Here is a 27,203-nt window from a genome sequence, read left to right as displayed (position 1 = left end):
ACAATACACAGAGACAATACAAAAGTCATGAGCTCCTAGACGTAAACCACTGGTCAGGTTGTCTAAGTTAATCAGAAATCCACTTGAAGTGATCTACTAACAACTATATTTTATAATTAACACTGCATTATAAATCTACTTAGAGGCACTCAAGAAAATAATACAACAAACAAATAGAAAAAACACCAATTGGGTTTAACTGATAAACCCTTAAATTTTCACTAAAAAAGGACTTTTATTACCAAAACCACTGTACAACTTACCAACACAGAGATACTTAACAGTAGGTAAACAATGATTGTGACTTAAATGAGAATTTGCTTGAAATAAATCCAATGTGTTGTAGATAAAACTGAACTGGTTAATGAAAACCTTTTCGTTTGTTTATTTGATTACATTCAGTAGATCTGCCAAAGATCGTCAACACTGCAAAAGAAAAGGCTAAGCCATATGATGGATTTCCTAAACAAGGTCAAATTTACAGCTAGGTGAGATCTCCAGATAAGATCTCCAAAATCAGGCTGGAAATCTACAATTTTTTTTCATCCCAGCTGTATGCAATCAATTTCCTCAGTCACAGGCATGGACAGTGTCCTCACATCCGTCTTCCTAGAAGTGTAAGTGGATTTCCAGCGTAGCAGCACAATCCTCTTGAAGTACACTGCTGTGTTATTCTTCACGCTGACAAAGCAGAAGGTGTTGATCATACTGTTGCTCATGGCAATGCACTCGATAATGTAAAACGCTACCAGTGAATTCTTCTCCCTGGAGATGAGTGTTGGGTAAAAGTCACGCAGGATGGTGTAGCCATAATAAGGAGCCCAGCAGATAATGTATGCCATGAGGATCCCAATAAGAACCATGACTGTCTTTCTCCGGCAACGCAACCGCTTCCGGATCTGATCTGTCGGGAAACCAGGCACGCTATTGAACCAAAGCTCCCTGGAGATGCGCATGTAGCACAGTGCCATGCTCAGGACAGGGCACAGGAACTCCACGGCAAAAATGAAAAGGAAGTAGGAACGGTAGTAAAGTTGCTGGTCCACTGTCCAGATCTGAGCACAGAAGGTTTTACTGCGATTGGCACCATAAGGCACTTTGGTTGCAGATGTAAAGTAAGCAGATGGTATGGATATGATGACTGGAACAACCCACACACCTGTTATCAAACAGTATGCAGTCTGATGTTTCATCCTAGGCCTTAATGGGTGAATGATTGCCATGTACCTGAAAACACATTATTATTATAATAGACAGTATTATTATTGTAATCTTCGTCTCCATTATGCTGTTACAACACTACCTCATGGGCTATTTCAGCTGGCTATGCATAGTTCATTGTGCTATAAAGTGCAAACAAACAGTAGTAATTATACATTACCCAAACTTTAATCACATTAAAAGGTATAAAAAAATTTACGAAGACTATTTTGTGTCGTATCGTAGCCTAACTTTAAACATAAATGGCCATTGTGTTCAAGTTTATTAACAGCTGCACAAAGTAACATTTTTCAGAAGTTCTAAAAAAATAAAATTGACATCTACCTCCTAGACGGTGCAACATGGACTGTAATGATAAGAAAACAATGCTGCCATATACAGGAAAAACATTTTTAAGAGCTATTTTAACATCTGACAGCTTATCAGTCTCTTTCTATGAGTAGTACAAAATTAATGTCAATAAATTGAGATGTTAGTAAGTTTGTAAACACCACAATAGTAAAGATTTAGTAATGTAAAATCTGAAGTATTAAAAGTAAATTAATATAGTATAATGTAAATTAATTGTTAATGCAATATCACACTGTTGGTCATGTTAATTTTTCACGCTTGTCAGTATTATCCAGTGATATAGTTTGTTAAAAAAAAAGTTTGCAAAAAGCATAAGATTTGTTGTGTCAGAGCCCAAAAAAGAACAAGATGGATAAAGTGGTCAAGAGTCACCACTTTGTTATAAAGCACAATTCTTCTTGATTTTGTTTATTTATGTATGGTTAAAATACTTTATAACTATATATCAAAAAACCTTGAAGTATAAGTTACACTGAAAATGAGACAGACATTATCTAGATTATGAACACATCACGATCAGGGCTGTAACATTTCCTGTTTTTGTGGGATCATGCTTCTGATTGGTTGGCTATGCTGAAATTTGTTACTCTGTGCAGCACAATGTTATAATGCTAGTGCATAATTCAAGTTTTAGAATGATTTTAGTAATGATTTTGGTATCAATCCTCTTTGAACAGCTACTCTGAAAGAGATTTCATGACAGCAGTAATCCACTATTCAGCAACATTGTACCTTTCTGTGATGAAGTTATTTCTTTGGTTTTATATCTGGCATAGATCGGCAGTAGATTTTGCATACACTGAGACAAAAGGATTGACTTACTGTGTGTCATTCATGCATTAATGAGCATTAAGTATCCCTTAGCTATTGTGAACTAACCAAACACCTGTCCAAGAGAAATGTCTCACATGGTTAAGTGACAGGTGGCTCTCATTTGAAATACATTGACTCACACCTCAGGGCTGTCTGTCTAAATGCAATTATCCTCCACCAGGGAACACTGATATTTAATTTCACCAACCTGTCTACAGCGATGGCCAATAAGGCATTGGTGGACACGTAGAGAGACACAGTTCGGAGGTAGTTAACGCAGGCACAGAGCACTTTTCCATGGTCCCAGGACAGCTGTTTCACCACATAGTAATCCACCAAGAAAGGGCAGCACACAACTGCCACAAGAAAATCGGAGACTGCCAAATTTGCGATCAGGAGGTTGGTGAGATTTCGCAGCTTTTTGTAGCGAGCCAGGGTTGCTATAAACAGGAAGTTACCGATGCCACACACAAGCATGATGCAGACAAGGACCACTCCGATAACAATGGTGGCCACAAAATAGGCCAGGCCCTGAGTGGTGTCCGGCATTTCCTCGGCAGGAATCCCATAGTCCATATCATAAAAGTCTAGGTAGGGCTCATGCTCATCTGTGGGTGCTTGGCTGTGAGGGTCTACAAACACTACTGCTACATGCGTAATGTTTGTCATGATTACAATTTATTTTAATATGACAATGTTTTTAATATTCTTTGTGTTTGCCTCAATTCTTCATTGCTTGGGTTAGTCAGGTTATGTTAGGTTACGGTTAACAATCACAGCGCCAGTCAACACTGATGGTTTTTTTCATGGCAGAATCCACATCCTTCTAATCCAGCCCTCAGACACATTTCCCCTGTAATAGTAAATATATAAATGCATTTAACTACATTTTTCAGATTTAAATACAAATTCAGATTTAAAAGCAAAAAACATTTCAGTATCTGGAAAATTCTATACTAATAAAAAGTTAAGGTCCCGTTTTATCTTTTTGTTTTTTGTTAGATTGTTTTTTTCTCCTGTTAGATATTTCTCTCATTCTAGACCACTTCTCCTCATCAATGCTAACATAGATTTATAAACTGTATCAATATCTAACAATCACCAATCCCTTGCTATAGCAACTATCCTATAAAAAGCTGCCCAAACTGTATTTCTATTCAAGAATAAAGAATATGTACATAGTCCCCTGTGGAAAAAAACAAGCAATCCATTTAAAACAACTGCTCATCAATTAATATACAATGAATTTTCTAGTAGACTAATTCTTTTACTAATTCTTACTCAAGACACATTACTACCCCATTTTTTCCCCTCAAAAACATAACCTATTTCAAGACATTCCTAATATTTGCTGTTTAAAATTGTTGCGTTCTATTGGGAACTTCTTTTTTTTTTTTCAACATTTGTTTATAGAAAGAAGCAATGGCAATAAAAAAAATGAATGAGAGCATCTTTCGTATTCAGGTAGATTAATCTCATAAACAGACCTCTTCGACTTGCTTCATGGAACTGTCACGAACACCTAGCGACACAGGTTTGGCATGTACTTAGGGCCACTGATTAATATGACAGATTTTAACCATTACTAAATCTGGATTATCTTAAAATACGTTATCTGATTAGAACTTCATATGTAATATTTCTGGCCTTTTTGCATTTAATCACCCACAACCAGGGATAAAGTGCCAGTTTCTCAGGTAAATAAAAAAATCTAAAGACTGGCTTAAACAATCAACTTTTATTAAATTAGATCATCCTGTCTGAATGGCCAGAATTTGATCTGAAACTTGAATGGCTGAATTTAGGATGTCTCACATTTAAAACAATCATTGTAAATGAAATTTTTATTGACCAAAGGTTTAAAAAGAGAACCAGCCTAACAGGAACGTCTGTTGAGAGCAAGTTAAGTTTACATCAGCATAGTTCCATAGGTTACAATTATGTATAATATGCTTTATACTATACAGAAAAGCCCCTGGGATCGTCTCATTGATACATGACATCCAGTTAAAGTGGGTGTCTACAACATGCAAAAAGCTTGATTTGTTATTAAATAATCAAAATCAATATCACCAATAATTAGAGTAAGGAGAGTACTATAAGAAATATTGATAATGGTTAATAACATTGATTGTTTGGAAGTAAAGTAAATTGTCTCCCAAATCGCATAGTGCTTTAGTTATTAATGGAGAAGAGATGTATGATTGCAATATGAAATCATTCTTCAGTGAGCATACTAGAGACAATAGGCAATAATGAGTTGTAATGCTTGCTGTAATGCTTGCTGACTAAACTCTCAGATGACCTTAGATCAGATTTAAAGAGGTATATTTAACTCTTACAAGTGTCAATCCAAGCTCTTCTTGACACTGCTCACTAGCTTGAAAATGGGCTCTAAGTCTAAGAAGAACAGTGTTTGATTTTCCGCTCACACTCAGCAAGACCCTTTAAGCAAGCACAAAGAGCCACATGAAGACACAAAGAATGCCATTTCCTACTATTGTTCTCTTTAGAAACTACCTGGTAGTCAGTAGCCCGGGCTGTTAGTAGACCACAGGGCGGTGATGCACCTGCATATTCACATGCTAATATTATGTGATACTTACTTGGGTGGATTGATTTCTGCATTTACATTACCTACAGCTTATTTTCTCTACATGCACTAAGAACATAAGGACCACCAATCATGTCCTACTTTAGAATTTTTAACCGTTTTGATTCCTCTGCTGTGCTAATTGTGTCTGCTGAACTCTTTTGTTTGCAAAACCACAAGTGATAAGCATCTCTGACTGGATTTTGGTGGATGAATCATTCTGCAGGCAAATACTGACATTTTCAGCTTGTTCTAACAGGATACCCCTAGTGATTAAAACAATAACAAAGTCAGTTCCAAGTAACATTAAACCCTACATTGCTTTTGAATTTGTAGTTGTTTTTTTTTCATAAGTTCCAATTTTATATAAAATAATAATAATAAATAGCAAATAATTTTGAGAAGAATATTACAGAAATATTACTATTAACTAAAACATTTGGTAGATGTTAAATTTAAAAAAAGGAAATTTAAAAATCTTTTGTACCGATATTTGCTGTTAATAAACATATGTTTTAACTCTTCCTGTTTTCACAGATATATACCGAGAATCTTCATTTGCAGATGTCTAGAATTTTGTCTATTTCGCTCATATTTTGGAAAGCTTGTGAAGGCACACAATCATTTATGATCTTAAGCTGTTTCTATGTGAAATTTGTCAGAAATTTGCCAAAAAGACAAAGAAGCATGAGCAAAAGCATTAGCATGAACAAAACCCAGAGGAGAAGAGGACTGGGGTTAAAGCCATATATATGTTTTTATTTCTTGTTTAAAAATTCAGAATAGTGCTTTTTTTTGTTAATTTTGTTGCTGATAGTGAGATGTTGACTGTTGCTTACTATAATTGCTGCTTGATAACATTCTGTTGTTTTCCCGTCTTCTTTGTTCCTTCTTGATCGATTCATAGGCATTTTGAAAGTTCAGCTGCTGTTCTAATCTAAATGATCTCTTGAGCACTACAGATTTTTCCAGAACATAGTAAAACAAATCAGTGTATTGGATTGTCTTATGTATTTGTCTTCTGTACCTGTGAGCTATTCATTAGAAATTTCTTCTTGCAATGTTCTGAAATCTTTAAAATCAGTTTTCAACAGATTCAACAGATGCTTAACACTAATTGCTGATTTGTCTCATGATTATTTACTGTGCATGCTATAATTACCTTTCTTTAACCCTCCTTAAGTTGCTAAAGCTTTAGTAGAATTGATTGGCAAGTATCATATTTTTTTTTTTTATTTACACTATCTTTATTTACCTACCTAAACTGAGGGCTTAAGTATCAGTTATAAATGCTTTCTCCTTCAGAGAAGCGTGCACATTTGCACATAGTCACAAATCACACCAGTACTACAGGATTTAGGTAGTATATACTAGATAGTTCATGATACTTTTTGTTTTCTGTTGTTGAAACATGTTTATATCACAGAAATTGCACATAAATTGAATAAATTGAAAATATCATGTATTGGAAAATAAATATATTCTTACCCAAAATCACAACAATTTCTACTTGGGATCTATGACCGACATTTGTGTAACACATAAATAAACATTTGTAAAATGTTTTTTTGGTCCCATTAAAAGTAAGTTACTACACAAATCATACATTGGATCTCAATGCAAATTAGGCTCAAATAACGCACAACAACTATATAGCCAATACGGTACCTTCCCCATCTTGTAGGTTTCAAAATCATTAATGACATAAAGGACATTTTGGGGCACTTATGTACTCCTATTAAAGGGTGGACTTATCCTGAGTCGCTCTTGGTTCATAGCTGAACGTGATTCACAAAAGATCTGACCTTGGATGAAGCTGTGTTAATTTAATAAATGTTAGACTATATTCTGTTGTGTACTTTTAGATGACAGAGCACAAATCTGGAAGCAACCAGAAAAGCACATTAATTTAATTATTAGAAAATAAAAATGACATTTAGTTTAGGTCTGAAATGGTACTAAAGTCGGAGCTCTGAAATGTAAATCAAATGAATCAGTACTTTATTTTAGTTTGAAGAATCGAATCATTAATGTGATATTCAGATCAGGCAGGAATTTCTTATGAAATAAAATAGTCATCATGATCCATCCAAGACATAATTATATTTTATAAAATGCAGAAAAGCCCATAATACTTCTAAAAACCGTTATGTAGACGTCGTTGATCCTCCTAAGTGTACCGAATGAATCCCTAAATGATAAACTGTTATATACACTAATATACAGTATATATATATATATATATATATATATATATATATATATATATATATATATATATATATATATATATACACACAGCTAGTTATTAGAAAGTGTGCAGATACAATTTAAGGTTATTAAACACCATCCTTCACTTCTTAGTGTTCATTTTAAATTAGTGCTGGAAAATTCCCACCTCACCTTTTTTTCCGAAGAATTCCGGAACAATTCCCATCTCGCTTCTTGTGCTGAAGGAAATAAGTCAGATGCGCTGTGTGTGTGTGTGTGTGTGTGTGTGTGTGTGTGTGTGTGTGTGTGTGTGTGTGTGGAGAGCGAGAGAGAATACAGAAAGAGAGAGTGTGGCATGTGTGGGAAGATTCGGGTGAGGCTCTCTCTCTCTCTCTCTCTCTCTCTCTCTCTCTCTCTCTTTCTTTCTGTCTGTCTGTCTGTCTCTCCATCTCTCTCTCACGCTCTCTCTCTCTCTCTCTCTCTCTCTCTCTCTCTCTCTCTCTTTCTTTCTGTCTGTCTCTCCATCTCTCTCTCTCACGCTCTCTCTCTCTTTCTCTCTGTCTGTCTCTCTCTCTCTCTCTCTCTCTCTCTCTCTCTCTCTCTCTCTCTCTCTCTCTCTCTCTCTCATTTCATCCTAAAGCTAAAGAGCAGGGTGGTTGGTTCATGTGGTTAAATTTTTTTCTTTATTAAAAGTAAATAGATGGAAAAAAGATGGAAACGGTGTCACACACATGCTTGTCTTTTTCTTCTGCTAAGGATTTTCCATCTGATAGTATTATTAATGCAGCTAATTAAAGCTATGGTTACAATGATACTTATTTGATATTTTTAAGGACTATACAAATGTCCTCAGAAGGTCAAAACTATCACATATTTCTATTCTGGTAGAAGCAAGCACTCTTCCAGGATGATAATAACCTCAGCCATTCAGGTAAAGATGGTTCACTAAATAGCTTTACATGTAAAGATTAGTATGAAAATGTAGTATGACCTTATAGTCACCGGCTTCATAGTCACCAGCTAAACACCTTTAAGAGATTTGGAAGCTTTCGTGTTTGCTTCTATGATAACATGCATTATAATATGTAAATGAATGAAGTTAGTGAGATATTCCTGTTAGTAGAGGAGGGTGCAAGGTATTTTTTGTATGTGTTTTTGCTCTTTACTACATTGCAGCATTGCTGAGTTCCCTAAAGCCCACATGTTCTCATTAAAATCTCTCTATTGTTTTCTGAAACTGCCTTCAATTTCCATGAATGTAATGAGTTGGTGATATTCAGATAATCACAACAAGCAACACACAATTCAGATAATCACAACAAGCAACACACAATACAGTAGTACTCAGATATTTTTGAAGCCAACATAAAAAGAAAACTTATACATAACAGATTTATTCATGCATCAGTAAGTGCTTTATTTTCATCATGATCACTGTGGATCTGGAGCCTATCGCATGAACACTGTTTGTGAGGCAGGAAGAGTCACCACAGACTAGACACCAGTCCATGGCTGGGAATCATGCACAAATACATTCACACCTAGGTGTAATTTAACATCAGAGAAAAGTATAAAAAGACCATGCGACAGTAACCCAAGCTCAGAATTGAAACAGCGACTCTGAACCTTTGAGACAAGAGCACTATTCCCTGTGACATCATATTGTCTAACATAACAGTACAGATTATTTATACCATCTTCAGTAAGTGCTTAATTATAGTCATGGACAGGGTGGATCAGGATCGTATCCCGGGATGTATATCCTAGAGGCATCGTATACATCAGTTTGACAAATCCACCAAATACATGTTGTGTTATTCCGCTTTTGTCATTCACATTCATTTAAATATACGGCCTATTCTATACTGTTTATTAAAACAGTATATTTTCTCCTGACATCTCTTATGACATCTCTACCAAATATATTCAGTTTTTTATATTTTAATACACACAATTAGTCCACTAATGCATGGTACTCTTCAAAGTTCCTCTCATCTCAGCTGTGAATTAATACAGGATGTTCAAACTGGCTTTCATCTTTTAAGGTGGCAGAGAAGTGAACATATTATAGTAGGTAAAAGTGATGTCAAGCACTCTTAGAATATACATTCACTACGGTGATCTAAGAAAACAGTGATCAAGTTCCCATCTCTCTTTGTAATGGTGTGGCAGGAAAACCATTTGCATTGCACTGAAACACATCATGTATGGTACTGATGCAAATAAAAGTTTAAAGAATAAATCAAAGCCAAATTACTATTGCTGAATTCTGGTAAACATTTTAAAATGGAGTTTTTCTTCCAGTTATGTACTTTGACATCTCTGGACCATGGGAGTGAAGAGACCTGGGCTCCTACCACACCTCATACAGGAGGGAAATCAGAATTGACAGCAGAAGATTCTTTTGATGCTGTTCTGGGGTAGATAGAGTTTTAGGGGTGGGCAAAATAGTGCACAGCGTTCCTTGGTCTGGGAACACTGACATATAGTCCTTGGCCAGATGGATGGTTTTAGCCAGAGTGTGGGATTTGTTACACTGGACCAACTAATGCAGTAGCTGTAAGTCTCTCCAGCATCACTCACAATCTTAAAATGCTTTCTATTAATCATCTAAAGTACCGATTCACACATTTCCTGGTTTGTTTTTAATAAGCACTAAACATATTTTGTTGTAAGGTTGTAAATCTCTTTTGGGAAAAAGAGGAAAAAACACATTTGGCTCTCAATCCTCGTATAACCTTCAGCTGAATATCTATGTTTGATAGAAAAAAGATTTTATTTAGTTGAGCAGTGCATTAGTTTTTCCCCATCTATATTTTCTAAATCCTGTCCCCTGCAATGTGATTTACCCACAAACACGCTGCCATTAATTATTGGTTGCTTGTGGTGAGGTCAGCGGGTGTATGGTAATGTAGCCTAATTCATGCTGAGTATTTTCATAATGTAACATACAGCATAATGTAATGTTATTAATCTGTGCACAGTAATGATATAAAATTGCGTTGGAAAATTTGCAGTGGATTGAAACTAAGAGATGCTTCTGCTGTTAGGATGTTTAACTGCTGGTTAGAGATGCCACATACTGTACATATATCATTTGAGTCATACCTGGCCTGATTCATGTTAAGTCTGGAGGTTAAACCACTGATTGTACTGTTCATCTCAGTCTCTTTAATCTCAATGCGCCTGCATGCCACATCAAGATACAATGGAGAACGACAGCAGTGTTTGCATCAATGCTGGAAACAGTACCTTTTGAAGAAAGAGATCAAACTGATCCACGACATTACAAGGAAGATTTTGTCTTAATGGATGCTAAAGCACACTTGTTTACAAAAATACTGAATTCTAGATGAGGCTCAAATGACATTCGATTACAAACAGCTATCATTTGGTATGTTTGAGTGTAAAATTTTGTGTTCTGTAATAAGTATAAATTACATATTTCATTTATTCATCTCTAAAAACTACTGTATGAAATTACAGCCCTTGTCCACTTTATTAGGAACACCAGTACTCTTACAGATCCATGCAGTTATTAATAAAATGGACAGTAAGTGTAGTGTCACCTAAGTACCATTTCTTGAACTAAAACAAATGTAAAAAAAAAAAAAAAGAAAAGAAAAGAAAAAAGAATTGAAATACCTAGTGTGTATTCGTTTCCAAGTAATTATAATGCTAGTCACATGTAGCACTCTTTGGAGTGCTATTTAGCACAATTAATAAACGGTTTCGGAATGTGGTAATATAAAAGGATATTATATTCTGTTTTGTTCCTAAAGACGTATAACTTATTTTCAAGATTGTATATTCTGCTGCATTTACTCAGGATCTAAATGGATCATTTAAAAAAATGTGCAGCTTCATGAATTATAATGAAGGTAAAATAATGGCAAGGGGGCAATCTTAAGACACATGCACACAGAGAGAGGGAGAGAGCGGGAGAGAGAGAGAGGGCGAGAGAGAGAGAGAGAGAGAGAGAGAGAGAGAGAGAGAGAGAGAGAGAGAGAGTTTTCTTTTGTAGGTCAATAGTTATGCTGGTTTTGTGGGTGGGAGTGAATGTGATGAAATAGACACTCCTGAAATGCATTACAGAATACAAATGTGTATTCGTGACATTGCTGGGCTTTTCTATATCTGAAACCATTGACCTCTATCAAACTCACATTCTCATTATTCAACCTCTGATGAAATATATTCACATTGCTGTATTAAAAAAAATGGCAAGCCAAGAAATGCAAAACATTCCTTCCAAACCATATTAACATGAATTCACACATGTCCTACATCCTTGCCTTGTTGCTCTCTGGTCGGTGGTAATTGTGTTCAGTCTGAAAGGGCACAAAGAGCACAGCCTCCTTAAAGCAAAATACAAGTATGTCCGCTGCAGGTTTTAAACGAGGCATTCGAGGTATGCCGTGGCCTGATGGTGATGCGTGATGACAGAGAGTAGCCACAGACTCTCAGATCTGAGCTCGTTGGCACCCTTAAAGCCCTGTTTGTGATTACTCACTCATGCACTAGTTCTCACCTGAGCACAGCCAGAGGCTTCAGATCCATCTGGGTAAATAAGGCCAGCACTTACAAGGGCAAGGGCAGGAGTGTATTACCATCAATTCACAAGCTGACATTCATTTTTGATATATTTAGACTGGGTGACCTTTAGTGAGTGTGGTGTTTTGCAAAGGTAACAAAGTGATTTTTTATGTGTGCAATAGATATATGATCTCTCCCTGTATGAATTACTGTATTAGTTGACATATGAAGACAGAAAGTGACTAGCCCTGAGGGAGAGATCACTTGTCTGCAGTTGACATTAAATCATTAAATATCTATGTAAACATACATACATACAGAGAGAAAGTCTTTTAGAATGAGCATACAAGCTTTCTGTCCATTACACACACATCAGCTGCCACCTGCTAGACCATTTTGCTAGATCATTCTGGGCCTTTCTGTTTACAGTGTTAAGCTTACAGCTATGAAAGTGTGTAATGGAAAACAAGGCCCATTCACAATGGTTTGCTTTGCACAGCAAAGTTTGTCCTCACATTCCTGTCGCTTTTGCATAGTCAACAATGCAAGTGTCTTTTCTGGCTACTGCTACAGTGCGCAGGGATCCAACTAGAAACCTCTAAATGTTACATGGTGTGAAAACAAGAGCTTGAAAACTATTTTGTGTTGCTATTTCGCAGCAAGGCCAGTGTGGGATGAGCCCTCAAAGGGTGAACAGCTCAGTTTTCACTTACTAAAACAGCATTGGGACACGAAGGAGAAGAGCCTCGCATGTTTAAATCCAGGTATTTTTTGCGCAAAGTGCGCAAAGAAAAATATGAACACTCTGATGTATTTGAAGATCAAGGTGAAGCGGGGACCGAAGAATCTTTCTTCAGTGGCAGCATGATGCCTGGCTTAGAGAGCCTGCAGGAGCTGAACCACCGTTTTACCTGCTACATTAACAGAGCCCGAGTGCTGGAGCAGCGTAATGCGCTTTTCCGCAAGCAGTTGGAGACGCTGCAGCACATGGAAGAGGCGGCTGGGCTCGAGGAGATCTTCACTGAGCAGATCAGCAGTAACCAAGAAAGTATCCGTGAACTTAAGTCTGAGCGTGCCAAGCTGGAGAGAGAGCTTAAGGATGCCGAGCACATGCTGGAACAATTTAGTGACAGGTTTGCTCACACACTTCCAACACTAAGCAACAGATGTTCAGGTAATTTCATTCGATTTGATTAGATTTAACCAAGCATTATAGGATCATTTCATCAGTCATTAGATTTTTCTCTAAATGAATATTTAGCATATATGCAATATTATTAATATTTAATGGCAGGCATCTAGATGATAGCACCTCTTTAATTCATGTCTTCTTCATGAAAGATGAATTAAAGAGGTGGTTTTCTATATATTATATATATATATATATATATATATTTTTAGGAAAGTTTTGAATTCACTTCAATCTGAAGGCACAAGATTGAGGATGAGAATGTTTGTCTTTTAAACAGTTTAATGTTTCTGTGCACATCTATGTAATATTTCACACAAAATTTTCAAGTATATCAATGTTTGATGCTTTCTAATGTTATCTAATATCAATATATAATCTATCTACATTTAGAAATGAATGAGGTAGGCTGAAAGCAGGGTATTAAACAACTTGGCTTGCCCACAGATATAGAAACGAATGTGAATATCAAGACCAACTACGAAGTACTCTGGAGCAGCTCAATAAGGTACACAAATGTCAGAATCATTTTATTTGACATTCTTCATAAACCAGCCTGAGTACAGATCCTTCCTAGAAAACTCTTATCTACAACACATTTAACAAATGAAATAAAAGAGGGCATGGCTAATAAGAATCCGAATTAACAAGACGTTTATAGGGTCTTGCTGATGACAGAAGTGTGCTTAATTTTCCCATTTTCTAAAAGGAAAATGTCAAGTATAACAGAGGAATAAATCGAGAATAGACATAATTTATTTACCCAGGCGCTCTCTCTCTCTCTCTCTCTCTCTCTCTCTCTCTCTCTCTCTCTCTCTCTCTCTCTCTCTCTTTCTCTCTCACCTTTTTGGATGAACAGTTTTTCTTCCTGAGAAATTGTGGTTTCAAGGAGGTTGTCTGATTTCTCATCGAGTCTTTTATCAAATCTATAGGAGGCAGATGCTGCACTTCTGAGGAACCTCGAGTATCAGATCGAGTCACAGTTCCTGCAGGATAACATAAAGGCCACACAGGAGAGACATAAAAAGGTAATGAGGGTGCATTCCCAGCTTGCCAACTTTGTCTCAGAAGTTTTTTAGTCAGATCATTGGTGTAGTCAGTCATCAACTGGCAAAGGAGAAATGTCTTCAGCTTTTCAGCGCATAGTGAGTGGATTTAAGTAAGGCCTGAAACTACAAGAGGTTTAGACAGTCATTCTAAACTTTTCAAAATTCACAGTTTTCATATGCAAAAAAAAAAACAGCTTTGAGATTTTATTATACTACCGATTCTGATCTATAACTTGATGTCCAATATGCTACATCGTTAATGAATTATAGGAAAATTGACCCTGGAGCCGGGTCGCTGTGAATTACTTATTTGTGAACTTAGTGTAACTAACATAACGAATTATATGGAATTTGCTGATACACAATCCTGACAATCTTTTACTAACATTGATTCTTTGACTTGATACTTTTAAACGGCTAATAATGTATTAAGATTAAATTGGAAAGTTTAATGCCACTCAGGTTTGGCTAACGTTCTGCTGTGCTAAACCATCTTCATAATAAAAAAATAAGCTCATATTATGTATCACAATCTTGGAAATATGTTATAATTAAACCCTCACCACCTCACAGTGAAAATGAAATCTTCAATGTTAACATAGCATTTATTTTCTAATCATGTCCTATTGTAAAGAGTGTCAGGTCAAGTGAGAGTTTCAATAACGCCATTGTTTATTCAGAAGTGATGTAGGTCACTGAGATGTCTTTCTAAAATTAATAATAGAACAACCTTCCAACCAGAACCAGTATGGCATATTATTTGAAAATGTAATTATGTATAATTAACATAGTCAAAAATGAGATATTTTGTGTCAATAAGCAATCTGAATTCTTTCCTAACCGAGCACTAAATTACATCTCCAAGCACTTTCTTGAAGTAAGCATCATAAAGTAAACTTTATGAAAAATTAAAACCAAAAATCTGTAAAACTGTGAAAACTAAAGCCTTTTGAATCATACTGACATCGTGATGACTCATTTCATTTGATAAGCACACACAAACACAACCAGGAACCCCTCTCAACATCCCCCCCACACACACACCCACACAGTCTGTAAATGATCCCTGTTGCCAGTGAAATCAACTTCTCACCATCCTTTAAAGAAAATCATACTCCCAAACTTTCTTCCTCTACAGAATCTTGCTGAGATACAGACGTACTTGAACATCCTTCACCAGATCAATCAGACTGTTGTCTTAATGTCCAGTCTGTCAGTGGGGATCTCAGAGGTAAGGTGATTTTGTGGTGTAATAGTGCTACAGGGGGGAAAAAGAGGAGTGTAACTTCCACTGTCAGGAAGCATCAGAAGGAAATGACTAGAGAGAGAGAGAGAGAGAGAGAGAGAGAGAGAGAGAGAGAGAGAGAGAGAGAGAGAGATGCAATTTTTTTATTACAGAAAGACTATTATATTTAAATTAGAGACACTCTGAGTTCATGTCACACTCAATCCATACTAATGACACAGATATTAGTTGTAATTATGAAGTGGTTAATTAGATAGCATGTGTATTAATGTGCTATATTTAATGGATATAAACCAGGGCAAGCATGATGACATGCTGGTTCTCCAGTTTCCCAGTGTTCCTGAGAAGGGATAGACAATAGGAAAACCTTCACTCCCACTGAAGGGAGCAGATTCCTGATCTTGATTAACAGGTCTGGATCCTGATGTGTTCTGCCCATCAGCCTAAAAGTTCAATGTTTGGTGTGTTCTGGGATGCTTTTCTGCTCATCACAGTTGTAGATGCACCTTCCTGTCAGCTCCAGTGAGAACGTCTACCACATGATTGGTTTAACGCCCGCATGACTGCACTGATGTCAGTTGACTCCATTATCTTGGTATGAATACTTTCTCTTTGTGTTTATATCACTTTATGTCTCTTTCTCTTCTCTCACTCTTCTCTGTGGCAGGAGCATGAGAAGCTGATAAGTCAGAGGAGAGTTCCTGCTTTGATCTCTCAGTTAGAGGATTATAAGAGTGCTCTCTGTCAGCTGCAAGCACAAAAGCACAAGCTGCAGTCGGAGGTAGGTCACCATAGAGACGGCGAAGCGGGGCGACATTTGGTCACTCACATCAGTCATGGTGTATTTATCTAAACTAAATTTGAAACAGTATACACATCAGCCAATCCTGAGAGTTTAGGGGATAAGGGCATCACTTCAGTTAAAAAAAAAAACCTTTATGTTTAGCAGACAGATGAGTGGGGTAGGGTAGGTGGCGTGGTAGTGAAAATGGGTAACAATGTCACCTTGCAGCACCCAGGTCCAGAGTAGGTGGATTGGCTAAGGAATATTGTCCTTAAATATGAAGGTGTGTGTGAATATGCTCTGTAAAGGACTGGCAACTTTTCCAGGGTGTGATCCTGTGTTCCTGGGATATGTTCCGGATCCATTGTGATCTTGACCAAGATTTTTCAGTCACCAAAAGTAATTAATACAAACCAGTGGCCTGTAAATTGGCATCTATATATTGTAGTAACATACAGCTGAATCTATTATTGAATCTATAATCTATTATTTTTTTTCAGTGATAAAATATTCACATTTTTTAAAATATCAAAATGACATTTATTTCTAGAAACTAAATCATTTGCTTGAAATGGAAACCACTGTCATTATTCTATGATTAATTGTTCTATATTTTATAAAATAGCATTCATTTTTCTGCCTAATGCCTGTTAATAATTCAAGGTTTAAAGGTGAAATAAAATTACCTTTAGCAATAAAAACCTATTTAAGGTTCTCATGCAAAAGTGGCTTACAATCACCAAACATCATGTATGTAGGATCCTACAAGAAACTCTCACACAAGTAATCTTCTCGCTTATATTTCTTATATCACTCATTATTAATGTCTTCGGTCTGCTTGAACAGCCAGCACAAAACCATTTTACTCCCTCAATCTCAATAGGATATTTGATGACAGAATGTTACAGCATAACATTTACTGCACCTTTCCATCTCCCAGACATCAGCACTGGAGCAGGCCATCAGGACAACTCAGGAGAGCTATGATGAAGAAATCCAACTGTACAATGATCAAATCGAATCCCTCAGGAAAGGGATTGAGGAGGCTGAGCACTTGCTGGAGAAATACACCAATGAGTACAGACAGCTGGCCATGTACCAAAACTCATTGGAGAACGAGCTAGAGAGATACAAGAGGATCATTGAGAATGAAGACAGCAGGTTATTTAAGTGTGGATGGCTTGGAAGCAAACTTTATTGAATGCTTGATAATTATATCATGATAGATGTAGCCACACGGTGGCGGTATAGTCTAAGGAATGCAACTAATATTATATATATATATATATATATATATATATATATATATATATATATATATATATATATATATATATATATATATATAATAGATAAATAGCTTACATTTTACTAGTATTTTTAGTATATTTATTGTATAAAAGCATACTTTCTATACATTTTTTAACATCCATGATTGCATTGTGTTACACACTAAAAGACATTTTGAGGTATCCCTGATTCTCTGCTGTGTCGTGATCACACATGTCTTACTTTATTTCACAGATTGAATTCAGCTATAATTGGAAGCCCCATTAGTCTGTTCACCACCAATTACAGATCACACACTCACAGCCCCACCATGACCAGACATGGGAAAGGTAATAGAGGAGAGTGATGCAGAGGGAGGAGGGAAAGGGTGCTGAGACCTGGGTCCATTTGGCCAAATTTTAATCTTATTAGCCTGAAACAAATGGCTTCATAGATATAAAATGCATGTATATGTAAATTCATAGGGTTTGAGTTATAGGTCAGGCTGGTTTCTGCAACTGCCTGCAATGAGCCTAGAATTGTCAGGTGTATTATAATTATTATGTTCGTTCAATCGTTTGATCTATTAAATCATCTCTAAACTAAATGTAATATAAAAGGTAGTTTAGACAACTATGAAATGAAGATATTTTAATTTGAGAGTGTTCAATTTAGTGTGCATCTTATTTAGAAATCTGTCTATTTAATCTAGTTGTCTGTTATTAGATATTTTGGTATAAGTATAAAAATTGTGAGTAATTCGCTAGCAAATTAGTGTTTTCTAATTTCATAGAATTGTACTGTACACAAATGAGCAATTCGGGAAGTGCATTGCTTTACAGAAAAGTACCAGAAAAATGCAATGCGTTGTGGGATATGTAATGTGATCTAATGTGAGAACAGCAGAAAGATTCTCACTGTATCAGCAGTTTTTTGTGCTCTTTATTTCGGAGACAAACCCAAACCTTCTTTAATGCATGTTTGTATGCTAGTACTGTAACATGATTTGCTCAGTTGTAATGTTTTCGCAGTTGTACTTCTCCAGTTTCCAAATACAGTGTAAGTAGAATTACATTACTGTAATTGTTTTTACAGTAAATGCACAGTATATTTTAGGGAAGATCCATGCTTTGCTGCCTGTAAATGATTCTAAAAAAGATGTCCAGGGGCTGACTGAACCACTTCTATAGGTCCTTTAATTCTTACAGATGGAAATTTCAGTCTGTCAATATTCCGTTATTTATTAGGTTAATAATAGTAATTCAGGCATATTGTAGGACCATTCTTGTATCGTAGCACTGCGTTCTATCACTGCTCCCCCTTTTCTGACATCCCAGACTATTGATTAGTCGATTCCCATACTCTTCTTTTCCATTACTGTCTATCTAAGGTGCTTCAGGAGGAAACTGGATCAGTTCTCAGCATCTTCTAGCAATGATGCATGATGCTGACCTTTCCAACAAACTCCTCTGGCACAAAATTGTGCAAGTGTGAATCGTTTGACTAATTGCTGTGTGCTCAAAACAACACTCGAGTGATTCATTTAACGCAATTGTGTGTTTTAAGTGGAGAAAAAGGTTTTAGGTGTGATTAGTCTTTGTATGTGCATGTGTAGCACTGCTCTGGTGATCACATACTGGTTATTATCTTGATTTTGACCTCAGCAATTAGCTTGCTTATCATTAAATAATTGAGGCCTTTTTTTTTTGTGAACTGCACTGATGTTCAGTAAATGAGTGCTGTAATAAAGCAGATAAGTGAAACAGGAGCAGGTTGGTAGTCGTAATGTGCAGTTAGAGGCTTGACAATTTTTTCATCTTGTCACACACGGCAACTAGATGTTCTGTAATAAGAGTTCACAGAATATGCAAGTTTGTTAATAATAATCAATTTTCCCAAGCTAAGTGTCAGCCAAATTAGCCAAGTACAATTCTACTTTCTCTCTTTATTTTGCCCCATGACTGAGTTCATTTCTAAACTAGTTTTGTTATTCCTGTAGTAATAGTTTCTTGCTCTGTTTAATTAAATAACTTTCTCTACCCTTCATTTTATTTGCAATGTCTGTGTCAGTGTTATTATACTCTGACTAACCACATTTTCAGATATAACGCAAGCCTTCCAGGACATTGCCAGTGTCAAGCCCCGTCAGAAGAATCAGGCCAAGAAGGTTATCAAAAAGAAGGAGGTCTCATCTAAAGACGTGACAGAAAACATGCAAGAGGAAATAGAAAAAGAAGCAGTTGACCCTGTTGAGGTTGAAGGAGGAGTGAAACAATCTGCTGTGTTGAAGGTTGCGGCTCTGAACGATGTGCCTGACGGTGCCCAGATCAGCAAGGCTTTCGACACGCTCTGCAACATTGTGCGCAACCGCATGCGAAGATACAGGCAGCCTGAACCCATCACTGATTTCTATACTAAAGGCCGTTATGTTCTGGTGACAGGTGAATCCAGCTACCTGGACCCCTGCTTCAACAGCACAACACCCTCTGCTGGCCACATCATCGTAACCATTTGTGACGATGACATGTCCTCTTTGGAACCCTGCAAACCTAAAACTCCTTCTCCACCGCCAAGTCCCCCGCCTAGTGCGACCAGTTTCCCAGTAATTCCTCCCAGTCCCCCTGATGACAACCACACTCAAAAGAGAGATGACGCATCAAGTGGGAAGGAAGATGGTGACAACAAAGGAAATACCCCTACTCCACAGCGTGGCAAGGAAAAGAGCAAAAAAGACAAACATGGGCAACGTGGACCTTCACCACTATCCTCAAGCTCCAGTTGTACTCCAGATTCCATGAGCTACGAGAAGGTTGAAGTGGTGGTGTCAGTGGAAAAGCTTTCACCCGATCTTAAAGTGAAGGGGTATGAGGAAACGGCCACGGTAATGGAGACCATGATTGAAAAGACAAGCAAAAAGAAGCATGGGGAACGGGCTACATGAATAGACTCTGGTATTAGGTGCTGCTTTTCATCCCTAAACCAGTGATTTATGCTTTTGATCTACAGCTAATATCCAAAAAAACCTTGAGTCCAAAAGTTGCTGTAGTGTGTGAATTTGAAAAAAAAATTGCCAGTAGCACAGTTCTGCTGTGAATATATTAATGAATAAATAATCAACATGCTTAAATATAATGTTCTGTGTTGTTTGTATCATGTGTGTATGGAGTTTAGGTCATGGCTATTGCAGCATTTGAATGCTGGTTTCTCTCTCTCTCTCTCTCTCTCTCTCTCTCTCTCTCTCTCTCTCTCTCTCTCTCTCTCTCTCTCTCTCTCTTTCTCTCACCCTCTCCCACTCTCTCTCTCTCTCTCTCTTTCTCTCACCCTCTCCCACTCTCTCTCTCTCTCTCTCTCTCTCTCTCTCTCTCTCTCTCTCTCTCTGAAGTGAATGTGTTTGTCTAAGTGAGCCAGCTGGAGATGACACTCATCCATTTTACATGAAGGTGGCCCAGTGGAGTACAGATGTGACCTCTGCATAATCTACTCTCTTACTCTCTGGAGTGGGGGATAACCAGAATCTGTGTTAATTCTCCTTAAAAAACAGACTTATATGTTTAACATTTAATTATATGGGAATAATAAGACATAATTACAACCTAAACCATGTTTATATAAGGACAACAACAGCAAAAAAAAGTGTTTCTTTTACACTGTACAGTAGCATATTCAGTCATGGTGTGGGTTTACCCGTGTCTTTATATGGAAGTCATCTGACTGTTCACCACATTATTGTTTCTATCCTAATGAAACCGATAAGATAACCATATCCTAATTCACAGGGCACGAGGGCTCACTGAAAAATTTGATAAGATGTGAATGATTTGCATCATATACCATGTCCTGCACATTGATCAGATAACCCTTTAGACATACAGGAGATTTTGAGGAGTCTTATAAAATGGCACTCATCATCTCTATCATCAAACCTGTAGTCAAACAAATAGCTTTTGAAACTATGGTGTGTTTGTAGTGAAGTGATTATTAGTGAATCCATATCATGGTTCACAGTTCTTCTTGTGGCTTGTGATGGTTTAATCTTTATTTTGCCTTCAATCTGATTATAATATATAGAATAATATATAATGAGAAACATAACCTTAGTTAGGACAAAGCAAATCGGACTATTAATGGATGCAATTGGATTCTGTTTATTACTGAAAATCTGTTTCTGAGATTAATCCTGAAAAGCCTCTTGTTCATATGTTGTAAAACATCCTCAGTGTCACTTGAGTGCTTTCACAAACAGCAGAACAGATATATTTTTAGATATATTAAAGGTTATGAAAGGGGTTTTCTTGTTGGCCACAAGCTGTGATCACACAATACATCTCCCTGTTTAGATATAAATAGATTGTGTTAAAAAACAAACAAACAAACAAACAAACAAACAAAAAAATCAATGTCACTGCTCTTTTAGCAAGGTACTAATCTTTAGGGATAATAACACAGAGAATCATTTACAGTCACAAACTGTACAGTAGTCTTTGAAGAGGTAAGGAAACAGCAATGGCAGCAATAAATTAATATACTATATAGGTATATATTGTGTATATACATTTTCTAGAAATTATTTTTTACAAAAATTAAAGAGAATACAAGAGGTAATATCTTGCAGAATAGGTCATTTTGGAGAATATACTTTTTTATTTATGCGGCCTACATGAAACAATCATTCAACAGAGAACTTGTGACCACAGAAAAAAAAATCTAGGCGCAAGAAAGAGAGAAAGAGAAATAGAGAGAGTGAGAGATAGAGAAAGATACACTGAGAGGAAAAGTGAGATGAAGAAAGTGAGAGAAGGCAGGCATCATGCAGTTCAGACTGAGGCTAGTTACTTTTGCTCATCATCCTCTCAAGGCTCCTTTCGACAGCTTCATCCAGCTCCTCCTCCAGCTCCTCCTTTTTGGACATGGCTAATTTGGACTGGTAGTCCCTGACCACTTGCTCTATGTAGGGCGCACTCTGTGTGCCATGCAGCATGAGGGTCCACTCGTGTAGATAGCCACTCTGTGGAGATTCTCCGCTGAAGCCGACTTCCAGCTTCCAGGTGCCACGAGGATCCTCGCCCCATGTGTGTGTGCTCATGAAAGGCCACTTGTCGAACCCCACAGTGGAGTCGGAGTCACGCGGCCGCCGGCTCAGCAGGATGGACTTGGTGCCCATGGGTGAAGTCAGGTTGAGCATGAGCTCACCACGCCGGCTGCCATTCACTGTCACCACTGCCTGGACATGCTCCAGATAGCGCACAAAATTCTCCCGGCCCTGACACGCGTCTGTAGTGATGGTGAGTGCTAGTTTCGCACCTGATTGGATCTTGCTGCAAAAAAAGACAGACAGAGACAAATATAGTGTGAGATAAAACATATGAATTAGTCATCATTGCAAAGTATTAAATAGTTTGTTTAGTTAAAAAAATCAGATATTAATATATGCACAACTTTCACCAAATCAAAGTAGCTGAATTCTGTATTAATGCGCCACAGTTAACAGACTTCATGGTGTGGTGTAGGAACTGATTATTGTGGATATCATTCATAATAAATGAAATATTTACTGAACACTGTATTTTACCATTTTGCTTTTGTTGCATCTTTATTAAAGCAATAAGCCATTTTAAAGAGATCCGTACAATAATTTTATCACTATTAAGCAGGTTTTAGGCACTTTGTTGAAGACCACACTTACCCATGGCTTATTGATTTAATAGCAGTCAGTTCTATTGTCACCATAGAGCTTCTACTACACTAAACCGCAACGTCCTGCATTCAAGGATGAACATGTACATATAACTAGCAAGAAAAAAAAAGCAAAACAATCAATTTCTCATCTGGAAAGATGGATCTGGGATGGAACTCTTTTTCTTCTCTGAAATAATAGTTCAGTAAGAGCAGGCTGTAAAGAGCAGACAACAGAAACTCTATTATGTTCCATCTTTTCAATAATGCACCACCCTAGTGCTAGACAAATTGTTCCGGAGAGATGAAGGTATCTCATCCACGCCATAAGAGGAGGATGGCTTTGTTGTCGCACTTGCACAAAGGCACAGTGCTGCTGACAGCCGGTTTTGTGGCAGCAGGATGATAACGGCAGAGGGCTGGAGCGAGCGGCCATAAAGTGGACGTAATGCCATTACCAGAGACAGGTCTCCCATCCTGGTCCATTACTGCACTCAGATTACGTATGTGGGTCTGTGTGAGACTAGTGGTACGCAAGTGGGGCGTGTTTCCTGGGAGATTAATTCAGAATAACAGAAGTAAGAAGCAAGTCAAGTGTGCATCCGGTTGGTGGATTGTTAGGAAAATTGGAATCTGGAAATAAACCTGCAGGGGGTGTCTCATGAATATGCATTGTTTAAATATGTGGCTTGTAACATGTGAAATGAAACTCGATGGTTTCTAAAAATACCTTATATAAATACACCACTTATGCAACAGTGAAACAAAAATGTTCTGGAAGACATTCAGTGTAAAGAAGCGCAACACTACTGACTACATTTAACAGCAAATGTCCTAATTGAATGAACATAATTGAAACAACAAATCCATTGTTGTGGCTACAAAATGAGCTTATAGAGCTTTGTGAGCGGCAAAAAAATCAAACATGAACACAGTCATTAAACTCTTTGCTCCCAGGAGTATTTTTGTCTTTGAGCTGCACCTAGACATAAAATGTGACTTATAAGACATTTGGTAAGAAGTCACTGGCTATGGATGTAACCACATATCAATATGTTCTTTGAATTCAACAGATATGTATTAATAGACACAAATACAGATAAGAATAGAGGGTGAACTATAGACAGAAATTAACCAGACTATACTCTTGGAATAAAACCTAGCTTGTGTTGTAATAAAACCTAGCACATTGCAAACTCTGTGTTTTAAAATCTGAACATACATTAAAACCTTTGAAGCACTAAACATATACAGATAGTATAGACTCTGTATTACACCTTCAACACTGGTGCAGCTCGGTAGTGCTCAGCTGTCAAAGCTTACAAACTATAAAGACTATAACACAGAACAGTGAGCACTTTTTCTGTTGTGCGTTTGTTATTAAAGCCCAAGTTGGATTATTAATAGAGCAGCCGCAGCAGGAGTGTCATTCTGCTGTTCTGATTGTAATTACTGCTCTAGAACAAAAGGTGCTGTACTGTGAGACTGGAAAACACTTCTCTGACTGATCGCTTCTGACTGCATCCATCCATCCATCTTCTACCACTTATCCGCTTCTGACTGCAGTGAAGGAAAAACTAATAGAAGTAAGCTTATATACGGGTTTGAGATATGAGTCTTTTTATTGACAGGTACACTTTACTGAAGACATGCTCTCACCAGAAAGCAAACAAATTTAAGGTCTTTAATGAATCCGACAAAATGCTCCTTAAACCTCTTGATCTTTTTAAAGGCACTATAATTCTTTCATTCTGTTTACTGTTTATCCCCTTGCGCTTAATTATCCCTGTTTTGGGAACGTCTTTCTGCAACAATTGAAGCCTTATTTGTTCAGTGCTGGTTCAGTGTATGAGGGCTTGGCGGCATTCATTAGTCATGGCTGATAGGGGGCCTTATCACATGGTGGCTGCTCTACATGTCCGTGCACATTTGAATTCAGCTGCATCTTTATTTTCTCTTCTGCAGTTTTAATTGTTATTCTCACCCACTGCTTCGGATAGGACTCCCGCCACCTCTGTTAGGTATGATATGAGAGATGGCACTTTTGCCCATAGGGGTTTTGACAAGGACTCACAAAAGCACAGAAATATAAACACAGTTATTGCTTGAACATGCACACACACTTTCTCCCTGGAACTCAAACCCAGTCTAATTGAGGCTTGTTGCCATAGGATGCTGTGCCCAGCTCTGAGTAGGAGAGAACTAATTATAGCACACATGAGAATAAGGAGCACAGGTGCTTAGGGAAAAGAAGAGGGACTCCCAGTATCTGTGTGGTAAGAAAATAGGAACATTTGACACATGCAAAATGCAATCATGTGGAACACAGGGACTTTGTCACAATGCCCCTATTCTTCCATACTACATTTACATGCAGCCAAATGTCAAATGAGGAGAATAAATATGAACAAAATTCAATATTAGCTGAAATAAATTTTATCCAGATCACAATATTCGTGTTCACATGAATTCCCTTGCTGCCTGCGGGCAACACTTACTGTGTCTCCTGCACTGATCCGGCCACGCAGTGAAAACGCTCAGGTACAGTCTTCCAGTCACGTGCCAGGCTGACCATGGCACCGGCATCCAGCACGCCGTAGCCGAACAGATGGTTGAATTCCAAGCCCACGCCGTTTCTCCTCCACTGGTGTACCTCATCATGGAGTTTATTCCTCTTTGAAGTGAGAACTGTGAGGTGCTGCATGTCCCTCCATGTCAGGTTTGGACTGCATGCATACACACACAAGGAAAACAAGATTAAGGCAATACAGCTATGGTCAAAAGATTCAGGAATATGGCTGAGGGATATCTGGATTTCTGCTGTATAGTAAATAATTAAATCATTCATTTTGCATAATTAATTTGGTCGTGACCTATTCTTCTACACAGTAATATGTATCATAATAAAATCACAAGCCTGTACATCAATTAAAGGTCCGGAGCCTCTCTATTGATGCATGTCACCTAATTGTTTTGTCATATTGCTTAATTCCACCTCTCAAGTTTTAAACCACAAACAGATATCCTGCTGTAGGATCTCTTGATATCACTCCTTCTCCAATAATTCCTCCATGATTGAAGTACTCAAAGTAATAAAGTAGCTTTTTTTTTTTTTAAATAATATTATTTTTCATTAAAGGAACCTCTTATGAACTATTGTTATCATTTTTTCCTATGGTAGCTTACACGTATTTGAGAATTCTATAATATACACTTACCAGCCACTTAAATAGCAATACACCATTACACCTGCACCTACAATTACCCAATAAACTAAACATGGAACAGCAACATGCATACAATCATGCAAATACAGGACAAGAGCTTCTGAATAGAGGAAAATGAAGACAAATGGTCTGTGGCATGGTCATTTATAGATTGGGCATTTTAGAGACTCAAAAAGACTGAAACAGCTTTCAAAATTGGGTGAAGTGAAGATTGGAAAAATATCATCTTGTGTTTTTTGAGCTTTAACTAAATTGAATAAGTAGACAAATAAGGCAGCCTTGACCAAAACCATCTGTTCACCAAAAATAGCACACTGTAAAATATTACATACTCTTTATTAAATATTGTTTTTATTTACACTCACATTGGTCAAATATTAGGGGCCATCACGCACAACTGCTTTATGAAACATACTATATTCCAGATTACAAAAAGAGCAATAGATATGCTTTGAAAAACATTTTAGTAAAAGATGAAATACAAATATTTTTTTGAACACTGGTCCAGATTTAGACTCTACAATGTCTGATTCATCTTTCAAAAGAGTCCATTCTCTGCTCCTCAGCATGTTGCACGTATCACTACAGTGCACTAAGTATGTTTGGGAAACTGACAAAACACACATGCACTCACCGCCTGCAATCAGTATTTACCGTTGGCTGGAGCGAGTGACCTGCACCACCATCAGCTACAACATTATTCAATGCTGAGCAAACACTGAGGCTTTGCAGAGGTAAGGTCATGTCAACATTCATTAACACCAGTCACAGCAACACTAAAGACTGTGTCAAGCAGCACAAGTGAAGTAAAAATGAAATTCTAAAGTCAGTTTCAACACTCAGTGGGCTAAATGAATAACTTAAAATAATTCTTTGATATTCTGCATAGCAGTATTGTCTTGAATGTTTTGACATGATGCAGCAAGAAGACGTAACAGTAGACATTTTATTCTTTTCCTCCATGTTTATTATCCTGAGTCCCATGGTCAGTGTTCACTAAAGAGGTATCTATCTCTAACAAAATGGCACAAAGTACATAGA

At 37.2% G+C, this 27,203-nt stretch overlaps 3 protein-coding genes across 3 annotated transcripts in view; 1 reads left to right on the top strand and 2 right to left on the bottom strand.

Annotated features, from left to right (window-relative positions):
• Positions 1-541: 541 nt before the first annotated feature.
• Positions 542-3,054, bottom strand: prokr1b (prokineticin receptor 1b). Its single transcript, XM_060871330.1, has 2 exons — positions 2,594-3,054; positions 542-1,227 (listed from the first exon to the last, which is right to left on the bottom strand). The coding sequence occupies exons 1-2, from the start codon at positions 3,052-3,054 to the stop codon at positions 543-545; spliced, it is 1,146 nt and encodes a 381-aa protein (XP_060727313.1). The 3' UTR covers position 542.
• Positions 3,055-12,475: 9,421 nt separating this feature from the next.
• Positions 12,476-20,203, top strand: LOC132846636 (filensin). The gene is made up of 8 exons (XM_060871329.1): positions 12,476-12,858; positions 13,362-13,422; positions 13,847-13,942; positions 15,102-15,194; positions 15,877-15,990; positions 16,934-17,154; positions 17,518-17,612; positions 19,365-20,203. Exons 1-8 carry the CDS (start codon positions 12,476-12,478, stop codon positions 20,201-20,203), a joined length of 1,902 nt encoding a protein of 633 aa, XP_060727312.1.
• A 1,188-nt stretch (positions 20,204-21,391) lies between these two features.
• pcsk2 (proprotein convertase subtilisin/kexin type 2) overlaps positions 21,392-27,203 on the bottom strand; it is a 30,365-nt gene continuing 24,553 nt past the window's right edge. The window contains exons 11-12 of the mRNA XM_060871856.1: positions 25,434-25,661; positions 21,392-22,577 (exon numbers count right to left, since the gene is read on the bottom strand). Of these exons, the coding sequence (XP_060727839.1) occupies positions 22,088-22,577; positions 25,434-25,661 (718 nt within the window). The 3' untranslated portion in view covers positions 21,392-22,087. The remainder of the gene's footprint in view (positions 22,578-25,433; positions 25,662-27,203) is intronic.

The sequence above is a fragment of the Tachysurus vachellii genome, chromosome 6, assembly GCF_030014155.1.
Source record: "Tachysurus vachellii isolate PV-2020 chromosome 6, HZAU_Pvac_v1, whole genome shotgun sequence".
Lineage (NCBI taxonomy): Eukaryota > Metazoa > Chordata > Actinopteri > Siluriformes > Bagridae > Tachysurus > Tachysurus vachellii.
The sequence above is the reverse complement of the archived record's forward strand: the minus strand, read 5'-3'. Positions and strand labels throughout refer to the sequence as shown.